Here is a 24496-nt window from a genome sequence, read left to right on the forward strand (position 1 = left end):
ATGAAAGTTAAAACGGTGCAAATTCTACGGTGTTTTGGTGTAGTAGAAAATTGTTAATTCAACGACTCTGAATTTTAGAAATTAATACTTTGAAGCACTATAAAATACTTAATCAAGTTATGGTTTTTATCTTTCTATTTTGGTTTGTTGCTTTTGTCATTAACATGCTACTTCAAGATATTTGATGCCTTATTTGTCTAACGAATTAAGTAGAAGTTAAACATGTTTCTTGTGAAGTTAATTTTGTTGATTCCATAACAGCGGTGGAATTTGTGATTGTCGTTTGGATGATTAGTAACATGTTTCTTGTGAAGCTAACTTTTTTGTTGATCCCGTAGCTAGTAGCAACAGTGAAATTGGTGATTGTATCATATTTTTTTTTTTGGTCGAAAGTGATTGTATCATTTGGATGACTAGTTTATGAGCTATTTTTGTAGTAGCAATCACATGTCCTTGAATTCTGATGAAGACTGACTGTTGGCTGTAATAAAATAGAGCATATAAATCATTTCAGTTAAAATGGTTTCCCCCCTTTTTGTGCATATAGGCCCAACAAAGCAGAATTCAATTTTCAAATTGAAGAAAACTCACATGGCCTTGCAGGGAACCAGTACCCATCACTCTTCAGCTAAATCATTGGGGGCAGAAGGGTTTCAAAACCAGCAACACTGTTCTGAGTTGAGATGTAATCATTCATAGCCAAGAAGGCTACTACAACAAGCTAGTGGTTCTGCTGCTAAGTGGAGCCAATCTCTTCTGATTTCACTTCTTAAGAGGAACAAGGACAGAATTCACAAAGAGCTACTAACTAAACCAGAACAGAATTCTCTAGTGCTTCTATTTATAGACACAAAATTACAGCATTTGAACACCAGTATGGATAATGATGCCCATCCTTTAAAACTTAGATCACCAAAGATGATAATGCAAAGCATCAAACATGTATGTACACTCCACGTACATTCTACAATCCTTACAAGTAGCTAATATGGATTATGATTCTAATACAGTCCTGCAATTCATATATATTGGAATACATATTATTCATGATCACTTTAAATAACAGTAGACAGAAGTCACGGTATATATCAATATCCTGTCAGTTGACAGAAATGAAAGGGAAACTTGAGGCGTAAGCCCTCCACATTTCATACAATCTTCAGTCCATCTGAAAATGGACTAGTAATTTCGATCCATACGTACAAATATATACCTATAAAATAGAGGAAAATTACTTTGCAAGCTTGTCAAGCCGGGAATCCATGATCTCAGAAATAGCTTCGAGAAATGCGGCTTCACTCATGCCGGGAAGCAAAGAATCCTGAGATTCACTCACAATGTCCTCGATCACTGATTTCTTGTTAATATTTTCCCTACACATGAGGCTACCAATGACAAAGGGCGTGAGACCTCTCTCCACCCCTTTCTTCAAAAGCATGGTTGAGATACGAAGAGTGCGGGCACACTTAATAGGAATATCCCACCCATAAAACTTCAGAAGAGCAATATCTTGCTCAGCGTCCAAAGATTTTATGTACTCGATGATGTCAGCTGAATAAGGCTGGCGAGCTTGTGGCCAATAAAGCCAATCGAAGGTGCAATCTTCAAACTGCAGGTAGAGTAAACAAATAAGTTTATAAGTAAGAAGAACAAATACAAAGACCAAACACATGCTACAGCCATCTAATGGTTAAGAACATATCCAGTAAAATCAGAGTTCCAAAAGGGTGTCTTGAAAATATTATTAATGTCCGATTAACCATCCATCCTAGAACAGATGTACAGGATGTTGACCAGAAGTTGCGATTTGGACACTGAATAGAAGCTATTATTTGCAATCCTTCTGTGTACAAGGATGAATGCCAGAAGCTTATGTTGAAGTGCAAATATCATTTCCTTGTTAAATTAAAATATGTGTTGTTAAACCATCCTTTTAGCAGTTTTGTGTTGTTGAGAGACAACAGAAACCATATATCCTTTAGACTTAAGTAAAGAGGTTCATTAATCTATGTTAATTAAGCTTCATTGAAAGAGCTCATATACCATGAACAATCTTTTCCAATCAAAACAGTAGCTATTGTTCAGTAAAAACCCACTCTAGAAACAACACGAGCCCTAATCTAGATGTACATGGAGATTGAGTGAACTTTAGTGCCTGGATATTAAAATCTAATGTAAAAGCTTCACCATTCACATATCACATTATGTACAGGCTATGGCAGGGACAGTGGTATGTAGTTACAAACAACTGAAGCACTACTAAGAAAATAATGAAAGAAATAAAGAAAAGAGATGCTTACATTCTCAGGCAGGCAGTATCCATGATCGATTGGAATGAGCACAGTCTGACCACCTTCACCTTTTCCAAACAAAATGTTGCCAGCATGCCTATCTGCATTAGCCATTCTGATATCGAAAACACTAATCTTGTGCACCTCCTCCATGGGAAAACGACCAGGACCCATGTCCTCGCAACTTCCATCATTCTTCATGAACATTTGCAATGATCCAATCTTAACATGTTTCGATAAGCTATCAAATCCATTGGGATGATTAAATCCCTTGTGCAAGCACCTAACTAACATTGTAGGTGGCACCCCAGCAAAGCCCATAGTCTCGCCAGATAATGTGCGAGGCCCGCTTCTGGGATGATCTAACAAGAATGCAGCTACTTCCCTGATGGCTCCTTCTCCTACCCTCGTTCCTCTTTTCAACCCTTCCCCATCTGGCGATACAGGTAAGCCGTGGGGATTGTTGACTGCATTAGGCTCCTCATCGATAGGCTTGAAAACCGAAATGATCTCCTGAGAAGAATCTTGCATGAAGTAAGTTCCTCCTGTCCCCTCAGAGGACCTTATGGGCTGACTGCCCTTCACCATACCATCGTACGTAGAGTTGATCATGTCCCACACATAGGACGGCAATTCAATCTTGGGATTGACAATGATTGGTTCCAACAAGAAATCTGGAAGTCTATCCCATGCAATGGCGTGATTCCCATTGCTTCGATTGTCATCTTCTCCGTTAATTCCTCCTTCACCTCTTTCATCCGAAGCAATTGCCACCACCGAGAGCTCCAAATCTTTCGCGAAATGCTTAGCTCTGACCTTTGCAGACTTCTGAACCACCAGGTGAATGACATCATCATTGTTCTTGCTAATATCATCAATGAGCCTCTGGTCATCGAGCCTTTCGCCGTTGCAGAAGAGCTCCTGTTCCTCAGGATCATAACCTTTCCCCTTCTTGACGATCCGCTGCTTAATATACCCGACATTTCGGTGTCTATCAACACGGAATTCAAACTCTTTGCCGCAAATAGTCCTAACAGTTATGTGCAGAAGATCGGAAAGTCTCAGGACCAAATGCAAAACATTCTCACCAGTAATGCCATAGTCCTTAATGAGAGTATCGTTCCGGGCCAATTCCCTGCCTCCAAACACAAGCTTCTGCTTCTTCACCACAAACCCTTTGCATGTTTGGATCCTCAGCTTCACCGAAGCTATGGAGTCGGACTCTAAAACACGCATGGGGATCACAGTGCCGGCGACCCTGAGATATAGTATAATCGATTCGCTGGAGAAATGTCCCACCTGGCTAGCACAAAACCCGGCAGAACGCACCGACTCTTTGCGAATCGGACTCAAAGCAATATCAGCAACAGACATTTTACACCTCCCCCGCCTAAAACCTGGACCCTCTCTCAGTCTCTTGATGCCTAGATTTTGAAATGAAACAAAAGGCCTCTAACTCAATCAAGGCCCTTCAATCACATTTCATTCAAAGACCCAGAAACTAAAACCAAGTAATCAATCAAAAACCAAAAACAAAAAAAAAAAAATTCTGTACACGAAAAGGGAAAAAATCGAAAATCCCCAGAAAAGAAATGAAACCCCTCCCGGGATTTAAGAACAACCCTTTCACACGTACCCAGACGTGAAAAGTAATTAAAAAAAAAAAACAGACCCAAAAGAAATCTTCAACTATTTTTTTTTTTTTCCCACGTACCCAGTTTCGATATTTGCAATTCACATCCTCTGGGGAAAGAGCATTGTTGTGGGTCTTGAAGATTTAGAAGAACACAGTGTGTAAAAGTGCTAAACTCTCAGAAAGAATTGGGGCAGAGAATTGTATTTTGAGGAGAGAGTGGATTCTTACCTAAGGGAAAGAATCAAGAGAAATGGGCAAAGGGTGAGAGCTTAAATTGCAAGACTTGCGGGGGTGGCGATTATCTGCCGAGGAAATTAGCCGAGTTTTTGCCACATTGTCCGAGAATGCAGACTGTGATCGGTGTTCATGAGCTCCGCGATCTTCTCCCCCGAGTTTTTCTGCTTCGATAAATTGAAAAGAGTGAGAGACCGGAATAATAGCCGTTGGCTTTATAGAGTGCTTTGACCCGAACGACTATAATATGGGGAGGAGAGGAAGTGTTATTGTTTTTGAAAACTCTAAAACGACGACGTAGAACTGGTTCTCTAACGGCCGTCTCTGAAGGAGGAGATCAATATATTTAGGTATATACCTAAAAAAAAAAAAAAAAAAACTGCCTAGCAATTAGTAAATTTTGAAGGGAGATAGAATCCTTATCATTTTAGTACTCATGCATTACCTCATTGTCCTAAAATGTAGGTTAGGTCTTGTTGACTCATCTAAAATAGTTAATGTGATTAACACGTAAGCTTAACTTCCGATCGAAGAATTATACATTTTGAATATCAGTTATTTCTCGTATAAATTTAGTGTTTGCGCAAGACTTTAAATTTTTATGAAGTAAGAAAATCTCTATAATTTGTGTGTGGAACTCATGATTTGAAACTTGATATACACACAGATGTAGCACTTGGACCGTTTGAGTTAATGGTTGAAAAATTCTAATATCATACAAATGTATTTATTCGAAATTTGAGTCTTGTAGACAAATGTGTAAAGCGTAATGCAAAGTTTACGTGATATTTTAACCTCACATTGATAATTCATAAAATGTTAGTTGCATTCTTACAATAATTTCAGTCTTTCACGTCTCGAGAAGACAAATAAATCATGTACGCAATAAGTATCCACGTAGAATTTCTAAAAACAACAAAGATTAATTCGTAACTGTCTTATTACATGAATTTGAATATTTATTTTTGGTTATTTATAAGAGTGATATTATAAACATTTTCAACAAATATCTATTGTTAGTTTCATATAGTTACACATCAACATAATGAAAAAAATTTCTACACACTGTCAGTACAAGTGAACCAGTAGATTCAGCAAATCTTAGTCGTTGATATTTATACACAATCTTTTATTTTTAATAATAAAAAAGTTTACATGATGTTATCCAATCGTCTATTTATATTGGTTCAAGTGCACGTTGGTGCATTGAATACTTTTTTCAACATAATGCTCCAAGTTTTCTTCATTTCTTTGAAGGTGTGGTGATAAATATCTAGTCAAAAGGAATAAGGACTAATCATGTTAACGTTAAATACTTCCAAATTACACTTAAATGTAGAACAACTTCCCAATAAACAAGTACCCAAATCACTTATATCGTCACATACACTTGTCCTAATCTAACAATTTGAATTATCAAAAATCATTGCTCTACATGTGCACTCTGTCTCACACGTGTACTTGTCATCACTGTGGATAAAGCTGGAGAATTAACAAAAGGCATAATATAACGTAAACCTAACTTGTCTCTAACCACTAGATTCCACTAGATAGTTAAGGTTACACTTAACTAGTTTAATACAAATATTAAGATTTAATAACATTAATTAAAGTGGCAAAGCACATGGGGATTAAGGTTCATACCCCTTTCCTGAATTCCCCTAGTTCATTGCCGTTGCACTCGAAAAGGGTCTCGAATCCATATTACATATCTGCAAAAGTGGCTCGGCATTGTTTTCGGTTTCATCGAGTACTCGTATCTTTAGTGTTTTATTTTGTCGCATACTTAACACAGGTTTAGAAGAGTGATTATGAGTCATAATATGGAGATCTGAGTAGTAATGTCGGCATAAGCTTTGTTTATCAGTTTCATCTACTCTATGTACTTGTAAAGACTAAAGATATGGTTTCCTCAAAAGAATTGGTAAAGTGCACCGAACATGAGCTAGCTCTAACTTCTAAAATTGTATTGTACTGGCTTTAAGATAAGTAATTATGAAGAGATATGCTTTAGTGTGTGCAAATCACTTTATATGATCAAGAACTTAGATATATATATATATATATATATCAAATATAAGTTATTTAATACCGATATTATCTTTAGTTCAGTCGACATCTATTTAATCACTTAATAGTGAAGTACAAGTTTGAAAATGGATGCAGAAAAGGGAAAATTAATTATTAAAGGTGTACATCATAAAATTAATTAAGTGGTAGCAAGGACGATAATGCATTTGAGTAGTCTTAATTATTTCCAGAGCATTATTATGGCTCTCCATGTGCCAGAAGACCTTACATTTCATACCTAAACTCTGGTGCATGTATAATTTGATATGGGAAGCAAGCTCAAAAGCCAATAAAGCTCAAAAGCTACACAATAAATAATTGTAGCTGCTACCTTCACATTTTAGTTGTTAAACTCACACTTGTTGAATGAAAATCTACATGAATCATATTGAAAATTAATATCGATGATTTTGTTCTTTTAGAAACGATCTCGTAAATTCTACGCATTTGATTAATATAATATATATGTTTCAGGATATCATATATGTTTAGATCATTTACGGAATTGAATACATGCGATCAAACAAAACGAGGAATTTTGTAATTTGAATGAATATCCTATCCTAGATTTGACCAAAATCACTTGTCAGAACTCAGAAGAGAGGATAGCTCATGGGGAGCATTATATATGGAGGATTGGCATGATAGTCCTACGCATAAACGAGAACAAAAGCCTGAATAATGTACAGTATAGAATCACCGACTTTCTCAGTAGGTGACCGTTGAATAATGATATTTATTAATCAAGATACCGACGCTCCTCCTAAAGACTAAAGGGGCCATTGGTGCAAAACACCGTTTTGGTCGGCGAGCAGTTGGACACTTGTGTCCCTTTGGTGGGCACTGTCTTCCTTTATATCTTCTAGGCATCTGGGCTGGCCCAAACGGTCCACATATATAGTCACGTGACTTGTCATATGATGTAACTAGAGTTTGAAAGGAGAACTCCATTTCAAGTTTCAACTCACTACATATTCATATGGGGCAAAATGAAAAAAACATAACAATTCTAGTACTTTGAGGTCTCACAAGAACTCAAGAAATGTCACACAAAATTTCTACTTGCTTTAGTTATGTTAGTTTGGAAGGAATAATTGTTTGTTTACCATAATGTCAACTTAACTAAATTGTGATAGAGCAATGATAAATGGAGAATATCTGACGCCTAAATGTTTGTTTGAAATATCTATATTGATAAATATACATGAATCTCATACTTGTGCTTGCGAAGAAGGGATTTTCGTATTCGTATTGTCAGCTGAACTCATGCCATGTTCGACAACCCAAGATCTTGGGGATCTGATCTCTACCCCTCGCGGCATTGTGCCCAAATGACTCCCCTATTAGTTATTTCCTAGGTTGCATGGGAATACCTACATTTTGATCATTGATCCGAAAGAGGGATGGATCGTACTCGACAACTCGATTTGGGCCGGGCTCAATCGATCAAGCCCAAATTTCGGGTATTGGGCTCCTTACTCTTTAGGCCCAATGTTTGAGAGGACGGTACCAAACTACCCAAACCACAATCGAAAGGTCCACCATAAGTCTTAAACCCAAGGTTGCAAAAGCAACTACTTAACCCATATTTTTTACCCGCCAAAACCCTCCCTCTTCCTCCTCTGTCCAAAACACTGAACCCATGGCGACGATCAATCTTCTTCTCTCTTTTCTCTGCATTCTCACCACCACCGCCCTTTCACAACCAACCATTGCTCCGCCGTACTCTCAAGAACCCATCGATGCCGCCACCCCCATCTCTCCAGCCTCTTCTTCTCCTCCTTCAATCTCCCCAACCCCACCACCGGCCTCAATCCCACCCAAGACTCCTCTCGTCCCTGCCCTCTTCGTCATCGGCGACTCCTCCGTCGACTCCGGCACCAACAATTTCCTCGGGACTTTCGCACGCGCCGACCGCCTCCCCTACGGCCGCGATTTCGACACGCACGAGCCCACTGGGCGGTTCTGCAATGGCAGAACCCCAGTCGATTATATTGGTAATTTCGCTTCTTTAGAATACCCTTTTCTTGATTAGAATCAAATCTATGGTCTTTTTGTCATCTGGGTTCTTGAAACCCCAAATGCCCAGAATCTGGATTCAAGGACTTCCGTCGAACAGGTTGTGTGCATAATAGTATGTCAGTTTCTTGAAGGATTATAATGATTTTGAATCCGTTTTCTTGCTAGAAAGTTTTTGATAATCTGAGTTTGATGAAAATGGGTTTTAGCTCATGAGGTTTTTTCTAATTTCTTTGTGGAATTTTGGATCAGCATTGCGGCTTGGGCTTCCTTTTGTACCCAGTTTTCTTGGGCAGACTGGAAGAGTGGAAGATATGCTTCATGGATTGAACTTTGCTTCTGCTGCTGCTGGAATTATATTCACCAGTGGGTCAGAATTGGTATGCTTAATCTTTCTCTTTTCGATTGTTAATGGTGAACCAGAAAGCTATGGAGACTTGTATTTGTTATGCTAGTGAAAATAGTTGATTGTAGCAACAGCAACTATTTTTTTTTTTTTTTTAACTCGGTTAAGATTATTGCATTGTAATGTAGCAACAGCCTTAAGATCCCTGTAATTCAATGTAGAATGGAGTTCATGGTTTTAGAAATCTGAAGGAGCTTTAAGTAGAATCCATGCCCTTTCATTGCTCTTCGAATCTAGAGCTTAATAGCTGAGTACTTTTTCTTTCAGGGTCAACATGTTTCCTTGTCTCAGCAAATTCAGCAGTTTACAGATACTTACGAGCAGTTTGTGTTGAGTATGGGGCAGCAAGCTGCGATTAATCTCATCTCGAATTCGGTGCTCTACATTTCAATTGGAATCAATGACTACATACATTACTACTTGCGTAATGAGTCGAACGTGCAAAATCTCTATTTGCCCTGGAGTTTCAATCGATTTCTAGCATCCACGGTGATGCAGGAAATCAAGGTGAGGTGATTTCCTAATCTATGATGATGATGGTTTCTAATAGTTTCCCAATTTGAAGTCTAACTGATTGCTTAGAGATCTTGATTACTTTTCGTTTTCTGCTTCACACAGAACTTGTATAGAATTAATGTCAGGAAGGTGGTTGTGATGGGTCTGCCACCTATAGGTTGTGCTCCTCACTACTTATGTGAGTACAAAGTGAAGGATGGACAATGTGTTGAGGAGATAAACAACATGGTATTGGAGTTCAACTTTATCATGAGGTATATGATTGAAGAGCTAAGTGAAGCGCTTCCGTATTCCCATATCATCTTCTGTGATGTGTTCCAAGGATCCATGGATATGTTAAAGAACTCTGAACGTTACGGTGAGAGGTTTTCTAAACTTGTTCCTCTCCGATTTTACCAATCTGTTTGTGGTATCCACATAGTAATGCTGTGAATATGCTCTTCTTTGTTCAGGTTTCAAAGTCACCACCGATGCTTGCTGCGGATTAGGCGACTACAAGGGTTTTCTCATGTGCTTATCACCAGACATGGCTTGCAGTAATGCATCTGACCATATCTGGTGGGACCAATTCCATCCAACTGATGCAGTTAATGCCATTCTGGCTGATAATGTCTGGAATGGCCTGCACACGAAAATGTGCTATCCAATGAACTTGGAGGATGTGGTAGCCAATACATACTAAAGATTGGAAGGAGAAGCTGGAACAATCACCATACTGTCCAGGCACCAAGGCTCCAATGGAGAAGTGTCAAAGTTTGTCCTGAAAAATCTTTGATACTTGTTACACAAACTACTGACAAAACTAATGCACGGCACCTGCTCGGAATCATTACTAGTTATGCTACATTTCGGAACAGAAATGACAGTAACAAATTGTTGACGGTTGTATTTAGATTACTGCATGGTAATGAAATAGCGGATTAGAAATTGTACAGAGGTTTTTACCATCATACTATGGTGGATGTCAAACAGGCCCAGACAGCATCACTCTGGCTTTGTTGTCAAATAATGTTGACTCTGATTTTCGTACGATTTGTTATGTGTGATTACTCATCGAGATAAAACTACTAGCTGTTCATAATTTTAATAAATTATGCAAAGAATGGATTATCAACAATATGCTTCAAAAAAATTATGAGATAGAATCAAGTGTGACACTTTCAGAAACTACTAGTGTCCTACATCTCCAGGAAAATGTGGTTTTACTTATTTATTTAATTTTATTATTTTATTTAGCGGTAGTATCTTATAATGTATAAGATGTCAGTTCCACCATGTCTATAACTTCTGTTTACAGATATTTAATTCTTATACATTTACTAGGACTGACCCTTTGTCTTTGAATAAGATTGTGTCATAGGGGTCATCATTTGGCCCTTCGGCCCTAAGCTCGCCCGGCCCATAGGGCCAAAGCCCGACCCGGCCCTTGCATTAGGCCAGGCCGGCCCGACCCTTTCTCAAATAGGGTAGGTAAGGGCCATGCAAATGAAACCAGCCTGACCCTTCAACCAGGCCTGTTTGAGCCCGTTAGGGCCAAGCAGTAGATTGTGATTATGTATAGTCCTTAACTTCATAACTATGGGAATGTTATAGTTATTGTTTGAAGTATAGTGTTTAGGTACTGTTCGATCGAATGTGCTAAACTTTGCCGGAAAAAAAAAAAAAAAAAAAACTATGGTTTGAATCAATTTGTACTTTGTTGATAACCTGGACCGAAATTACTTTTGAGATATAGAATTGATATTTTAGGATCAATCTACGGATTGAAGCTGAAACTGACCAAACTTAAGACCTAATGATTGAAGAATTATTGAGTAATGCTAAATTACCACGTGTCCGTGGTTTGAGACAATTCAATTAGTTTATATGACCTCTATAAGATAAATTAATTTTGTCTCCACTACATGCACGTGTCGGCATGTATTGATCGAGACTACAGACACGTGATAATCTCATATCACACAATAATCACTCGCGATGATCACTTGGTGAAGCCGATGACTTGCAAGTTAGTATTCTCGTAGGGCCTATTACTAATTGCTAGATTGATAAGACTTTCCAGCACTAGTGATCGCTTGACTGGCTGAAATAAGCCATGTCAACATAAGACCATAGATTTTTGATAAAGAGAGTTTGCGGAAAACAAGTGTGACATGGAACGCGTTACTTTCTCTTAATTTTGTAACGAAAAAAAAAAAAAAAGGTCCTTGACCCAAAGCACCAAAATTGACAAAAATTATCCCACTTACCCCAACAACAGATTTTTATTCCCACTAACACAATTTAAAGTGAAATAACAATTTTGACCTTAGCCTAATCAAAAAACTACATCAATGCCATCGATCTCTCTCCTCTCTCTCATTGCTCTCATATCTCTCTCTCTCAGGCTCCGCCACCGTGTTCTTCCTCTTCCCCTCTGACCCGGTCGGATCCAACTCAACCACATCGGAGTCCAACTCGACGGAGAAGCTCACCCTGGACATCTCGTTCTCGCTGACGAGAAAGGTCTGGAACCGCGACTTCTTCAGCTTCCTGCCGCCGTCGAACTCACTCCTCCGCCGCCTTCTCCACACCTAGAAAAACATTGTCTCCGCCGGAGATCAGACGCCGGGGACGAGCCTCTTTCGCCTCGATTCCATTGCAGCCCACCGGAGAACAGTCATCTTCGGCGAGATTCTGGTCCGATTTCAAGGTATTTCGAAGCTGGGAGGGAGGGTTCTTGTTCGGCCCAGTCTCTCCATGTCCGGCCAGCTCGACCGTGGGCTAGTGGCGTGGCTCAGCTCTGAGAATCTGTTTGCAGTTGACCCGTCGTGATTGTGGCGGTGATGGCTTCTTCTGCACACAAGTCAAACTGTACAAATAGCCTCGGTGTCTCACTTTCCAACTCATTTTGTTCAATACTCTGCTCTGAATCTCTCTTCTGATCTCCCTTCTCCAAAATGGGGAGTGAGTTAAAATTTGATATCTTGAAACATGTTAGGCGTTGTCATTGGGTGGATTTTCAATGGTAGCTCAGAGTTTGCATTGTAATGTCTGTTTGGGTATGATTTGTTTCGTTATTTTTTTTATTTATCAAAATTTGGATGGAGGTTGCAAAACAGAAGGCCCAGCAGAAAGAAAAAAAAAAGTTTTATTGGAGGGCAATAGACATTTTGATGAATTAGATGTAATCTCCTCTTTTTTTTCTTTAATCAAAGTTTTATTTGTCTAATTTTAGGAAGATTAGTTCCCATTCCGGCAATCGAAAGTTCTATTAGGGGACAATAGACGTCTATTGGAGGGCAATAGAGGTTTATTGTCCTCTATTAGGGGGCAATAGTCGTCTATTAGGGGGCAATAGACTATTGGGGGCAGTAGACGTCTATTGGGGGGCAATAAACCTCTATTGCCCCTCTATTAGGGGGCAATAGACGTCTATTGGGGGCATTCTGTGGGCAGCGGTCAGTGACCGGATTCCGGCGATCGGTGATCGGACTCTGGAGAAAGTTGGCCGGAATCCGGTGATCGGTGACCGGACTCCGGCGAAAGTTAGCCGGAATTCGGCGATTGGTGACTAGAATCCGGTGACCGGCTCCGGCGAAGTCTCCTATGGTTTCTCTCTCTTCTATTTTCTCTCTCTCTAAGTAACAAATTGATGAGGGTAAAATGGTATTAAAAAAAAAAAAAACTTAATGGGATATTAGGGAAGACCTCCTTAGAATGTTTTGGATAAGAGGGAATTAAAAAAACTTAATGAGGTAAGTGGGAAAAAAATCCCTAGAAATGGGGTAAATGGACAAAAACTCCAAAGAAAAAGAGAGAGAGAAAAAAAAGGACATTTTAGCGGTGGTCCGAAACGTGGCTTTACGGGTTGGGCCTATTACGTTTTTGTCCTTGTGGGTCAGATTAGGATGACCCGACCCGATCCAACGTGATAGATACTCTCCTACTCTAGTCTCTACTAATTTCGTTTCCGTGATTAGGAATATCTCACTTCTCAGCTCTCACATCTGTGACCCCCACAACTGCAAGCAGCGGCCGTTAAGCCCCAAGCCCCAACCCCGAGAAAGAAAGAAAGAAAGAGAGAGAGAGAGAGCCAGTGTGCCACGTAGGAGGAGCGATTGGTTAGTTCGTAACAGAATGGCAAAACTCGACTCAACAGATTTTCCTGCCAGCTCCAAATTCGATGCACTCTTCTTCACCTATAAAACCCCTCTTCCTCATCCTCTCTGGAAGTTTCTCATTTCCTCCAAGAAGACGAAGCAGCTAAACGAGAGAAGCAGGAATCCAAGAAATTTGAGGTGCGTATTGAAATTGATAATGGTAGGAACACTTAGGGTTTGTATTTTGTTTGGAGTAAGATGGATCTCTGTGTGAATCACACTTAGGGTTCGTGATTCTCGTTCCGTATTAATGAACGGTTGAGGTGTTACTTTCTTGCGTTGTCTTTGTCTTTTGGTGTGTTCGCGGTTACTGAGATCAATCTTGATCAAAGTAAACTTACTCACTTGTTTACATAATTAGGGATTTTACTTTCATTCAATTGAATCTTTCTTTCTGTTTTGGTGCGTGTTTGGCTACTGAAACTCTAAAAGAGAAGAGAATGATTCTAATCTTTAGGAATTGGTTTACTGCTCTGTGGTTGTAGATCATTAATTTGCTGCTTCTGATTTCCGATGGCGGATCTTGAAGAAGACTATGAGCTACATTTACTGCATACTTGACATGGTTTCAAGAATCTTGATGAGTAGGAATGATTTTTCTGTATGCTTTTCTTGTTGAATCTTTCTGAAGAGAACGTTGGGACATTGTCTCAGATGGTTAATTGGCCTCAGATGAGTGATTCTGAGGATGAAGTTGAAAAAAATGTTTTTGTTGAGCTCACTCAGGATGAGTTGGTGATGCGGCTGAAATAGGCACACAATTTAACCCTGCAAAATGTAGTTGTCAGTATAGGATAAGCAGGAATCGTTCAGTCCGGGGATTGTAGGGTACACCTAAACAAAAAGGTCAATTAACAAATAAAAGAATAAAATGGGGGTTTTGAAATTTGGTTCCTAATCTACTTAAAATAAAAACAAAACAAATAAAAAGTATCTACAATGATCGACTTCTTCACACTTAAATCAGAATTTTCAAACTATATCAACATGCAATGAATTCTTTCAATCTATACAACCTAAAATCGTGCCAACACTAAATATCAGAAATGAATTCAAAGTACAAGTCTGAAGAGATCGAGTACCACTTTAATTCTTCTTTTTAATCTCCTAAGTTAGGAAAAGTCCATAACTTAAAATATTTCATATAAAACGTCACGTTAATACTGAAGAGCATCCGTCAACATTAAATATGAATCATTAAGTGCAATTAGAATTCTGAATTCAAACATGCATGCATCCATAAGAAGTTACAAACACACAAACATGTAGCATATAATCTCGACCATTGTACATAGCCTTTACCACTTAAATTTCTGCCCTAAAACGATTAGGTGAATTAGAACACAAATTTGGCTTTATTAACCTGCAGATTAACATCATTATTCAACCAAAATCATATGCTTAAAGATATAAAAGGATGGCACAAAATCAGATTATAGAGATATCATAAACAACTCAAGAACATAAAGAAACGAATCTGAAAATTACTAACATAAACTCGTTCTTAACAAAAATCCAACTCCAATAATAAAGTTCATAAACGAAATCTGATATTCACTACTAAAGAGTACGAAAACAGAAATAAGGGCAATGAATTACACTTTTTGATCTTTAAGGAAGCTTGGAGAACATCAAGAGAACACATGGCTTGGCCTTCAAGAACACAAACAGCCTTGGAGAAGTCCTAAAGCTCTTCACGACAAGAGGCTTTTTCTGAATTTTGGAGAGGGTTTTGGAGAGAAGAGAGCTAGGCTAATGAACTGAATTTTGCATGAAGAAGTGATCATTTTGGAGTAGAGAATGGCTGCTATTTATAGTGGAATTCTCCTCTCTTGTGATGCAATCATGGCCAATCATCTAGAGGTGATTTCTCCTTCAAATGTCCTTGATTTTCTCCTGACAGAGTCTTGAATTCTCTGATCTCTTTTCCCCTTAATGACTCATTGTATGTTCCTCGAATAGTGACCAGATACATCCCTTATTCCACTCTTTTGAATTGCACTAATTTCTTCTTGCAAGATTTGTGCACACAACAAACTCTTATATTGAATATAAATCAGAAATTAATTAGAGTTTATAATCAATAGAAAATAAGATAATTAGGAATAAATTCTTCCTTATTTATGCAAGTCTTCTTCTCTTTTAAGTTTTCCTTGATTTCATCACTCAAGAGTTCTTAATGTGATGGAACTCTCTTTAAAACAAGAAAATCATAAATAGGAAAGTTCAAAGGAAGAAAGTTTCCCTAAAACAAAATAGGAAATATTTCCTAAAATGAAAGAGGAAAGTTTCTAAAATGACTCATCCTTAATTTATGCTCATTTCTGCTCTTTTTCACCTCTTTTCTCCATTTTTGTCCTTGAAGTACCTAAAAACAGAAACTATGTTATAATTAGTACTTTTAAGAGAATAATTTAGCCAAATGAGGGAAAATACATATTAAAAACGTCACACTTTGTGCTCCTATCAGTTGGACCGTGCCACAACAGAGGTATCATAACACTTACTTTATTTCCTCAGTTTAAGTGATACTCAAAATGTGCTCTAAGCTCTAACATTGGTTTATACTGGGTTCTAGAAGATTGATTCTGGTAATGAAAACTCTGAAGCCGTGAAAACTTTAGTGGAAGAGTTTGATTCTAAGGGAGGACTTCATGATGGTGTCAAGCATGATTGTTTTCCATCTGCCTCCACAGATGGAAGGGCTTCAGTGGAACCTAAAGTATCTGAGAAAGGGCTTCTTGATGCTATTCAGCAGGATTACTTCCCATCTGCCTCCATAGAGGTAGTGTGAAGACAAATTTAGTATCACTACTTTGAATTTTGTACGTTGCTATTCAGAAATTGGATTTCCTTGTTTTAAAATCAAAAGGGTTTGGTTTGAAGGAAGGCCACCAGTCATCATTAATGATTATATAGGATCCGTCAAGTTATGACATTACCTCTTTCAGAAATTGTATCGTATCAATAATCTGAATTTGTATTTAATTAACCTTTTTTTTTTTTTCAGAGTTTTGAATTACCTCTTTCAGAATCAAAAAGGGTTGGGTCTGAAGGAAAGCCACTAGTCATCATTGATGATTATATAGGCTGCAGTAAGGTATTACAATGCCTGTTTTCCTTTTCCTGAATTAAAAGAGGCTTGGTTTCTAGGAGTTTTAACGTTGGTTTAATAACTAAGAACTTCTGGAAATTTAATGGTGATGGTTACTTTTCGATTGCTTGAGAAAAGGATCTGTTTCCGTTTGTTCCCACTTTTGGAGGCGAATAGAATTTTGTTTTTTTATTTTTATTATTATTATTATTATTTTAATCTTCTATTCTTAGTTTCCTGTTATGAGTGATAATTTTGATTTAATGCATTATTTGTTTTGCTTTTCCAGTATTTTGATTCTGGTAAAGCTGATGTTAAGATTTTTCAAGAGTTTCCGGTCCTTGAGGTATTACAGCATCCCCTGAATTTCTTTAGGTTTTTCTGATACTCTGTTTATTTGCTTTAAACCATTGGTTTTGCACTGGTTTGTAGAAGATGGATTCTGGAAATAAAGAGCCTCAAAAGAAAACTTCACTGGAAGAGTTTGATTCTGAGGTAGGACTTGATGCTATAAGCATGACTATTTTCCATGTGCCTCAATAGATGTACTGTGAAAATAACTTTTTTTCCTGATGAATTTTTAGTATCAATACTGTGAAGTGCATACATTATTGTTCAAATAACGTTGTTGTTGTTGTTGTTGTTTTTCTTTCTTTCTTTCTTTCTTTCAGAAATCTGATTTCAGTGTGGCTGGAGTGAAGATTGCTGCAGGACAGACACCAGTCGTCATTGAGGATAATGGCTGGAAGGTATTTCATTTCCTGTTTCCTTCAAAAGAGGCGCGGTTTGTAGGACTAGGATCGAGGTTCTTTGTTCCTTTTATGTTCTTGTCATAATGTAATATCAGTTTTACTGCTTTTCAGAAATCTAATAGTGCTGATGAAGAATCCACAATTATGGAGTTCATTAGAATTTTGGGGGATGCATTTTTCTTTTTTTAGCTTGAATTGAGTGTAGTTTTCTCCAGTTATTGATGTTAGATGACAATTAAACCCTTTATTTAATAGAACAGTAAGTACTTTAGTTAACCATGTGGCAGCTAGTTACTATAATCTTTGAGAAGCTGAACTGCTGGTACTGCCAAAGTGACATTTTGGTGCTACCATGCTGTTGTTATTGCACCTTTGGCTCGTTAGTTTTACTTTTGTTTTGTGAGACAGTTGTTGCTACCTGGGCCGTCATAATAGCTACTCATTTTTCAGTTCCTTGTCTGGCCTTTATTACACTTGTTTGTCTTCTTGCTAGTACTTTTTTTTTTTTGGCTTAAAAGGGTAATAAATCTGACAGCCAGGATGATTTTCTATGTTTCTTATGTGGTTTACAATCTGGAAGGTATTAAGTTGTGTACCTTAGTTCCTTTGTTCATCTTATTGGTTTTCACTGGTTTTTCAGAAAGACCACAAAGACGAGTCTAGTGGGGTTGAAGTTAGGACTGTTGGGGGACCAGACGCTGCCATTGACAATGCTGCTGATATACGTATGCCCGACTTTCTCCCTAGTTACCACAGATACAATTACTATGTTTGTTGCTTTTTGAAATAAGATTATCTTTTAAATATCCTATTGATTTTGTAAGGTTTCTGATTGCAGATGATTCCGCCAAAGTGAGTTTCACAGAAGTAATTCTGATCGTGTGAGGATTGTCTTCGCTTGGAATTTGCTCATGCAATTGTAATTCGACGTTCCATTATGATGGACCTAATTCTGTATACTTTGCTTGACTTTATCTGTCACTCCGCAGCGCATATCTAGAGCTGTTACTCTTCATAACTCTAATTGAAAGATTGCTTTTAAAGACCTTCATTGACAAATTGCTTGATATGATATGTGATGGTTTTGCAAGGCAACATAGATGCATGTCTTAAATTTGCTTGATGTTATCTTCCCTTTACTCTTGAGACAATTATGTTCTCAGCAGCCGCTTTATAATGCAAAAGTTATAGGTGAATTGCATATCAATTAGACAAACCTCAGCCCTTAAAAGAACCAAAAATAAAATTTGTAATACAGCTACAAAGGACTGCAGCAGCCTCAACTGACTGTGTAAAGATAAGTCTTGTCCAGGTACATACCAAATTGGAATAAATTTTTGCAATAATTGATAATGATATTCATGATTAAAGTAAATACTAAAGCCGCCCTTAAGCTGGGTTTCGTTGCTCTCCGACTTCCACAGTTGGCAGTGCGTGTCGGCATAAGGGACACAAGTGGCTGATCTTCAGCCACTGGACAATGCAAGTTTCATGATAGATATGTAAGCAGGGCAAGCGAGTAATCGTCGTCCTTGGCTTAACATCCCCATGATCTTCTTCTTCTTCGACAGCCTCCAACTGATCAAAACCCTCCTGACAAATATACCACATGTAAAACTAGCAGCCGCTTCATCCAAACTATCGAGTGTGACCTTCTCCAAAGCCTCAATGGACGACTTAATTGGTTGCAGGAATAAACTTGGGCTCATATCTTTCCATGGATTCTGCTAATTCCCTCAAATCCCTTGTCCTATCAAAGACAATATCAAGGCTCGCAATAGTAGTAGTACTCCTAAAGTCGCAAGAGACGCGCACAGTCACGTCGGCTATGACCACAGTAATAGGGATGTCTGTCACCCACAGGGGTACACATTCTTTATACATTCTCTGAATTAGAACCCGCTGCTCATCTTCTGGGACCAACATGGCCGAAAGAGCCTTAAGCATATGTCTAGCGTATCTAATCCAGTTGCGACGGACATTAAGTTTTGCTTCAGATACGATTACAGTTCCACCATAAGTAATGTCGCTTGGATCATCAATACGATGGATCTCGGTTGCCCTTATGAATATTAATTTCATTGGATGCGTTTCCGGTGGGATTATCGTGCTCGGGGGTCTTCTTGCTTCTGTTTGCGACGCTTTAAAACTAAAGTAATGTCTCTCCTCCGGGATGCTGGAAGGACTCATCACTCATGATCGTAATAGAGATTGAAGCGAGTATATATCACTAATAATCTGACCTTAATGCATGGAGGCTATTTAGATACTCATAGGCATGTATATATAGCTACTCTAGCTGAAGGATTCTGATCCTTTTCTCTATACCTCAATTTGCTTTGGATTAATTGATTGGAGCGTTTATCCTACTTCAATTTAGTTTTGAATAAGAGTTTATGTGAGATTAGTTTTTAAGAGAGGCCGGTATGGCACAAGATCCGCTTTCATGCCCATCCTTCCATTCTATTTTTGATACGTTTACTTACTTGAAATGAAAAATAATCATGAATCGGAGACAAGTGGAATGGGAGAAGAAATGAATCGGTATTGATTCCGGATGATTGATTCCTAAACCCATCTCCCCCATTCGTAATCAAATTCCTGAGTATTCAGGAATCGATTCCTGATAAGAAGGTGAGACCTACACCCATTTCAATTCATTCATGTGTTAGTAAACGCATGAATTCTTTTACCCGGAATCATTCCTATTCATTTATATGTTAGTAAACGCAGGAATGTTTTTACCCTGTAATAATTCCCTCTCATTCCAAGTAAGTAAACGTGCCCGATTCAGAATTACAATACCAAAGGGGCGGAGAAAAAGGTCCAACTGTTAATCTAATGAATTCTCTTGACATGAACATATCAAGATTATCAGCTAGGTCTTTCCATTCTTGGTTTTTTTTTTTCTCTTTAATAACTAATCAAGATCCATAGTGCATGTAGGGATGCCAAAAATCTCCATTAGGGCGGAGTTCCATTGGATGCCCGCCCCTAATGGGGGAGAATTCAGGGACAAATGGGGAATGGGGCGGGGATGGTATTGTCATCCCCTTCCCCAAACCCCGGCCCAATAATACACACACACACACACACACACACACAATATATATATATATATATAATCTTGCTCAGGTGCGGATATCCGCACCTAAGCAAAAACGTACGGATTTTGTGTTTTTCCCCACTTTTCGATCACACATTCACATCTTAACCGTTCAGTTTTTAGGTCCTAATGTATAGATCACCTCTGCAAAATTTCAGCCAATTTGGTGATCGTTAAGGCATTCAAAACTGCAATTTACACGAACGAACCAAATCTGTCGAACCGGAACCGTTCGTATATATTGTTGTAATTTGCAGTTTTGAATGCCTTAATGATCACCAAATTTGCTGAAATTTTGCAGAGGTGATCTATACATTAGGATCTAAAAACAGAACGGTTAAGATGTGAAAATGTGATCGAAAAGTGTATCAAAACTGGAAATCCGTACGGATCGAAAAACTGCGGACGTCCGCACTGGAGAACTGCTGTATATATATATATATATACACACACACAGAGCCTTTCGAGAGCAGACGTCCGCAACCCAGAAAAAGTGCGGACGTCGCTGCTCCGGCCTCGATCGAGCAGCGACGGCGCGGCGCGGCTTGCCGGAGGGAGGCCAGGGGTCGTGCGGAGGGGTATGCGGTTGGGTGGAGTCGCCGACGACGGGTTTTGCGGTGCTGCACAGAACCTGCAGTTGCAGGTGAGGTGGCTGCCCAGAAACCGGCAAGCCCGACCTCCTCCGACCTCGAACGGTGCCCAGAACGGTCCGGGACGCCTCCGGCCTCCCTCCTGCAAGCCCCGCGCCGCCGTCGCCGCCTGCTGCGTCGACGTCCGCACTTTAGCGACAGTACGGACGTCCGCCCTTGATCGGGCCTGTATATATATATATATATAAATTTATTTTTTATAACATAAATCAAAAATGCATTTACTACTTTACTTTAATGGTGTTTTGACTTTTGCAATCACAGAATTATTATTTATGAATTTAATCATGTTAATTTTATTTATTGTAGATTTTGATTATAAAAAAGGCAATATGAGAAGAAAAAAAATAGTTTATTTATTAAATTCTTATTAGGGATTTGGGGCGGGTTTAGAGCATCTTTAGCAATGCTAGCTATTTTTTAGTCAAATTTTAGCCAAAGTAGTTAAAAAGTCATTTTAGCTAGCCACTTTAGAAATACGTCTGCAACAATGCTCTCTATTTTAGCTAGTTTTGAATTTCTATTATTTTTTTTAAATGAATACTATATATATATATATATATATATATATATATATATATTACATAAAATAACTCAAAATGAATGTTTTAAATTATAGAGAGCCTCATCTCGCTCTTTATATTTATGAGCGAGATAGCTAAAAGTTATAATGGAGAGTCATTTAAGAGTCTGGTGCAGCAGCTAAAATATATAAAAGTTAAACACGCTCTCCAAATAGCTAAAGAGCAAAAATAGAGTCTGCTAAAGATGCTCTTAATCTCTAGTGGGGATGGGGACGGGGAATCCCCAATATATTTTATTAGGGATTAAGGCGGGCATAGGGTGGAGAATGACCGCAGTCCCTGAGTGCATTGCCGTCCCCATCCCCAACCTGCCCCATTGCCGTCCCTGAGTGCATGTGAACTGTATATATAAAATATAGACTAGTAGTGAAATTAATCAAGCAAAGGCTTGATTACTTCATACTTCACAGATGTAAATAACTTTGTACAGTTTTTGTTGAATTCAGAAAAATAGTAAAACCTAATTTAATTGCTACGTTTAGATCAAGTCACTACGTACAGTCGTACATTGTAATTGACCCATCCACAAGCTTAATTTGCAGTTTAGTTTGCTGTCTTACACTACAGATCCACTTAATTTATTAATTGTTTCTTTCTTCAGATTCTGGTGAAGATCGAATATGTGTGTAATTTACTTAATTAGGTGCGGGTTGAAGTTCTGACTGCCGTTGAATCCGACGGAGGATTCGTTGTGAGTGATGCATCTGAGTCCATCTCTGATTTGCAACCCATCGATCGCTGCCGCGCAGACCAGTGCTGCCTCGGAGACAACCGTTGCCCCAGAAGCTCCCAATGCTTCAAAGGCCACAACTGACACTGCTGAGTCCAAGAAACTTTAAGTACGTATCTCGTTTGTAGTTTAATTAATTAGGGCACAGTAGGACTATATATACTCCAATTATGGATCAGGATCGAATATTAATTATCATGGAATACAATCTTTTAAAAGCACCAGTCGAGTATTATGAATAGTGAAAACAACAAACCAAACAAATTAAGGTGTATATTATCATTCGGGCAATCTCGAACTTCATCGATTCAATCATCAAAGTCTCAAATATATAAACCTTTTTAATGTAAATATGAAAATCAGCCATCGAGGTGCTTCTTCATCCCGAAAGAGATTCTCAAAGTACAATTCACATCACACAGGCTACATTCTATCTAATTAAGAACATAATCAAAAGAAATAAAATCATATTTTGTCGAACTTAATTATATATTAGCCTCATTAATGCCTTATATCGAAGTTAATAAAGTCATAAGTTCATCACATTATGATCAACCTGTATGATGTCAAACAGAAGGCCTAGACTAGCTATAGCTGATGCTGTGACTTTTATATGATGTATTATATGAGAGTATACATACGAGAGGCTAATTATTACGTACTCAGTGAAATAAAACGACTAGCTAATAATGGCAATTCGTAGTTGTAATTCATTATGCAAAAAGATGGATTAAATGCCTTCTATTATCGAGAATATATGCTTCTAAAAATACATCAGATAAAATCAAACTCGACTCTTTTAGAAACTATTAGTTCATGCATGATGAAACAAATTTATCCTTAACTTATCTATAGCATATATATTACAATGTACGTACGTATAAAATATCACTTACACCATTTCTACAGTTCATGATAATTAATTTATAGATCGATATTGAATTCTTATACATCTACTTGGGACTAAGTGACTAACCAATATTATCTTTCTCCCCTCGTTGCCTATTTTCATAAAAAAATAAATAATAATAAAATAATAATAATAATCTCAGAGACCAAAAATAAAAAATAAAAATAATGATAATAATAAAAAGAAAACCTTATCCTTGAATAAATTTATGATTGTATCTCCTGAACTTCAGAACTATGGGAATAATACTATATATAGTTCATGTCCCTAGAAACCAGAAACCCAGCTTCTTAACCCATGAAACTTAGTTGGATGAAATTTATTTTGGATTAGCATATCAAGTTCTTAATTAATTTGGATTAAGCACATCAAATTCTTAATTAATTAATATCAAGGAGGATGATGATCCATCGCATTTTTCATGCATATATGCCTGACTGAACAATGCACAGCTCCATAACCGTTGGCAATTAAACACACAAACAGGATGATATATTTATCCTCATGCATACTTCGCTAGTACATATAATTACATAGAATCCAGATGCTTAAGACTGCCAACCGTTCGAGATATTCTACATATGCATACCCAACAAAGCTTGCAGTCATTTGTATTGCATGTACAAGAGTGAAAACGAAAACTTTATGCCATTTTCAACTTTTTCTCATCAAATCCAATTGTTTTGTTTATTAAGTGATCGAAGTATCTGTTATTCGCTCAGTTAATAACTTGAAGAACTTGGTTTACAGGCTAGTGAGGTATGATAAATTAGATCTGCTTGATCAATATAGTTCCTTTCTCCATTCTTTTTTGTTCTGGCGATCCCTTGAATCCTTGATTAACCATGACTTCTGTATTTTTTGTTGCTAGATTCTTCATTCAAGAATCTCGTGCTCCTCCTTGAACACTAAGTACAATTTGACTCTTAGCTTTCTTTCTTCTGATCGATATGGATGTTAACAAGGTACGGAATTCTTATCAAGTACCAATAGCGGTTTCCTTCTTGATAATTCTATTTGAACAATTAATTACTAGACGTGAATCTTGAATATATTTGCTAATATACTTTGTTTAATTTGCTATATATATGTGCAGTACGAATTCTGAATCATGTCTTTCATATTGGTTTATTTTTCTTCTTCTTCAAAAATCAGATCCTTTGCATGTGTACTACTAGATGTATGAAAACTTGGTGTATCCCTTTGCTTGATAACTTCATAGATGTAATAACTTTGTCAGGTTTTTGTTAAATCCGTACATTTAGATGAAGTAACCTCATCTAATTTACGCACTACTATCTGTTAACTTAATTAGTATGAATAGCACAAGTATTAATTTGCAGTTACAAATCCATG

The 24496-nt window shown here is 37.9% G+C and overlaps 3 protein-coding genes across 4 annotated transcripts; 2 read left to right on the forward strand and 1 right to left on the reverse strand.

Moving 5' to 3' along the window:
* Nucleotides 1-1018: 1018 nt before the first annotated feature.
* On the reverse strand, nt 1019-4380 carry LOC133746386 (phosphatidylinositol 4-kinase gamma 2-like). Its single transcript, XM_062174559.1, has 2 exons — nt 2301-4380; nt 1019-1609 (listed from the first exon to the last, which is right to left on the reverse strand). The coding sequence occupies exons 1-2, from the start codon at nt 3663-3665 to the stop codon at nt 1232-1234; spliced, it is 1743 nt and encodes a 580-aa protein (XP_062030543.1). The 5' UTR covers nt 3666-4380; the 3' UTR covers nt 1019-1231.
* A 3412-nt stretch (nt 4381-7792) lies between these two features.
* LOC133746052 (GDSL esterase/lipase 7) lies at nt 7793-10201 on the forward strand. The gene is made up of 5 exons (XM_062174214.1): nt 7793-8228; nt 8503-8630; nt 8924-9163; nt 9275-9530; nt 9625-10201. The coding sequence occupies exons 1-5, from the start codon at nt 7874-7876 to the stop codon at nt 9852-9854; spliced, it is 1209 nt and encodes a 402-aa protein (XP_062030198.1). The 5' UTR covers nt 7793-7873; the 3' UTR covers nt 9855-10201.
* A 3748-nt stretch (nt 10202-13949) lies between these two features.
* Nucleotides 13950-18248, forward strand: LOC133741766 (uncharacterized). 2 transcript variants are annotated; one of them, XM_062169489.1, is made up of 9 exons: nt 13950-14044; nt 15783-15805; nt 15893-16099; nt 16325-16414; nt 16698-16754; nt 16841-16903; nt 17080-17157; nt 17801-17885; nt 17999-18248. In XM_062169489.1, the coding sequence occupies exons 1-9, from the start codon at nt 13969-13971 to the stop codon at nt 18043-18045; spliced, it is 726 nt and encodes a 241-aa protein (XP_062025473.1). In that variant the 5' UTR covers nt 13950-13968; the 3' UTR covers nt 18046-18248. The 2 variants fall into 2 exon arrangements, with proteins under 2 accessions (XP_062025473.1, XP_062025474.1); XM_062169490.1 differs by having other exon boundaries at nt 13973-14044; nt 15896-16099.
* Nucleotides 18249-24496: the final 6248 nt, after the last annotated feature.

Source organism: Rosa rugosa, chromosome 4 (genome assembly GCF_958449725.1).
Source record: "Rosa rugosa chromosome 4, drRosRugo1.1, whole genome shotgun sequence".
In the NCBI taxonomy this organism is placed as follows: Eukaryota; Viridiplantae; Streptophyta; class Magnoliopsida; order Rosales; family Rosaceae; genus Rosa; species Rosa rugosa.

Bases quoted from the DNA above. Each gene is read 5' to 3' on its own strand.
- LOC133746386 (XM_062174559.1), bottom strand. From the start codon at position 3,665: ATGTCTGTTGCTGATATTGCTTTGAGTCCGATTCGCAAAGAGTCGGTG. The intron at 1,610-2,300 runs GTAAGCATCTCT...CTCTACCTGCAG, and splicing joins GATACTGCCTGCCTGAGAAT to TTTGAAGATTGCACCTTCGA.
- LOC133746052 (XM_062174214.1), top strand. From the start codon at position 7,874: ATGGCGACGATCAATCTTCTTCTCTCTTTTCTCTGCATTCTCACCACC. The intron at 8,631-8,923 runs GTATGCTTAATC...TTTTTCTTTCAG, and splicing joins TCACCAGTGGGTCAGAATTG to GGTCAACATGTTTCCTTGTC. The intron at 9,164-9,274 runs GTGAGGTGATTT...TGCTTCACACAG, and splicing joins CGGTGATGCAGGAAATCAAG to AACTTGTATAGAATTAATGT.
- LOC133741766 (XM_062169489.1), top strand. From the start codon at position 13,969: ATGGTTAATTGGCCTCAGATGAGTGATTCTGAGGATGAAGTTGAAAAA. The intron at 16,415-16,697 runs GTATTACAATGC...TTGCTTTTCCAG, and splicing joins ATTATATAGGCTGCAGTAAG to TATTTTGATTCTGGTAAAGC. The intron at 17,158-17,800 runs GTATTTCATTTC...CTGGTTTTTCAG, and splicing joins TTGAGGATAATGGCTGGAAG to AAAGACCACAAAGACGAGTC.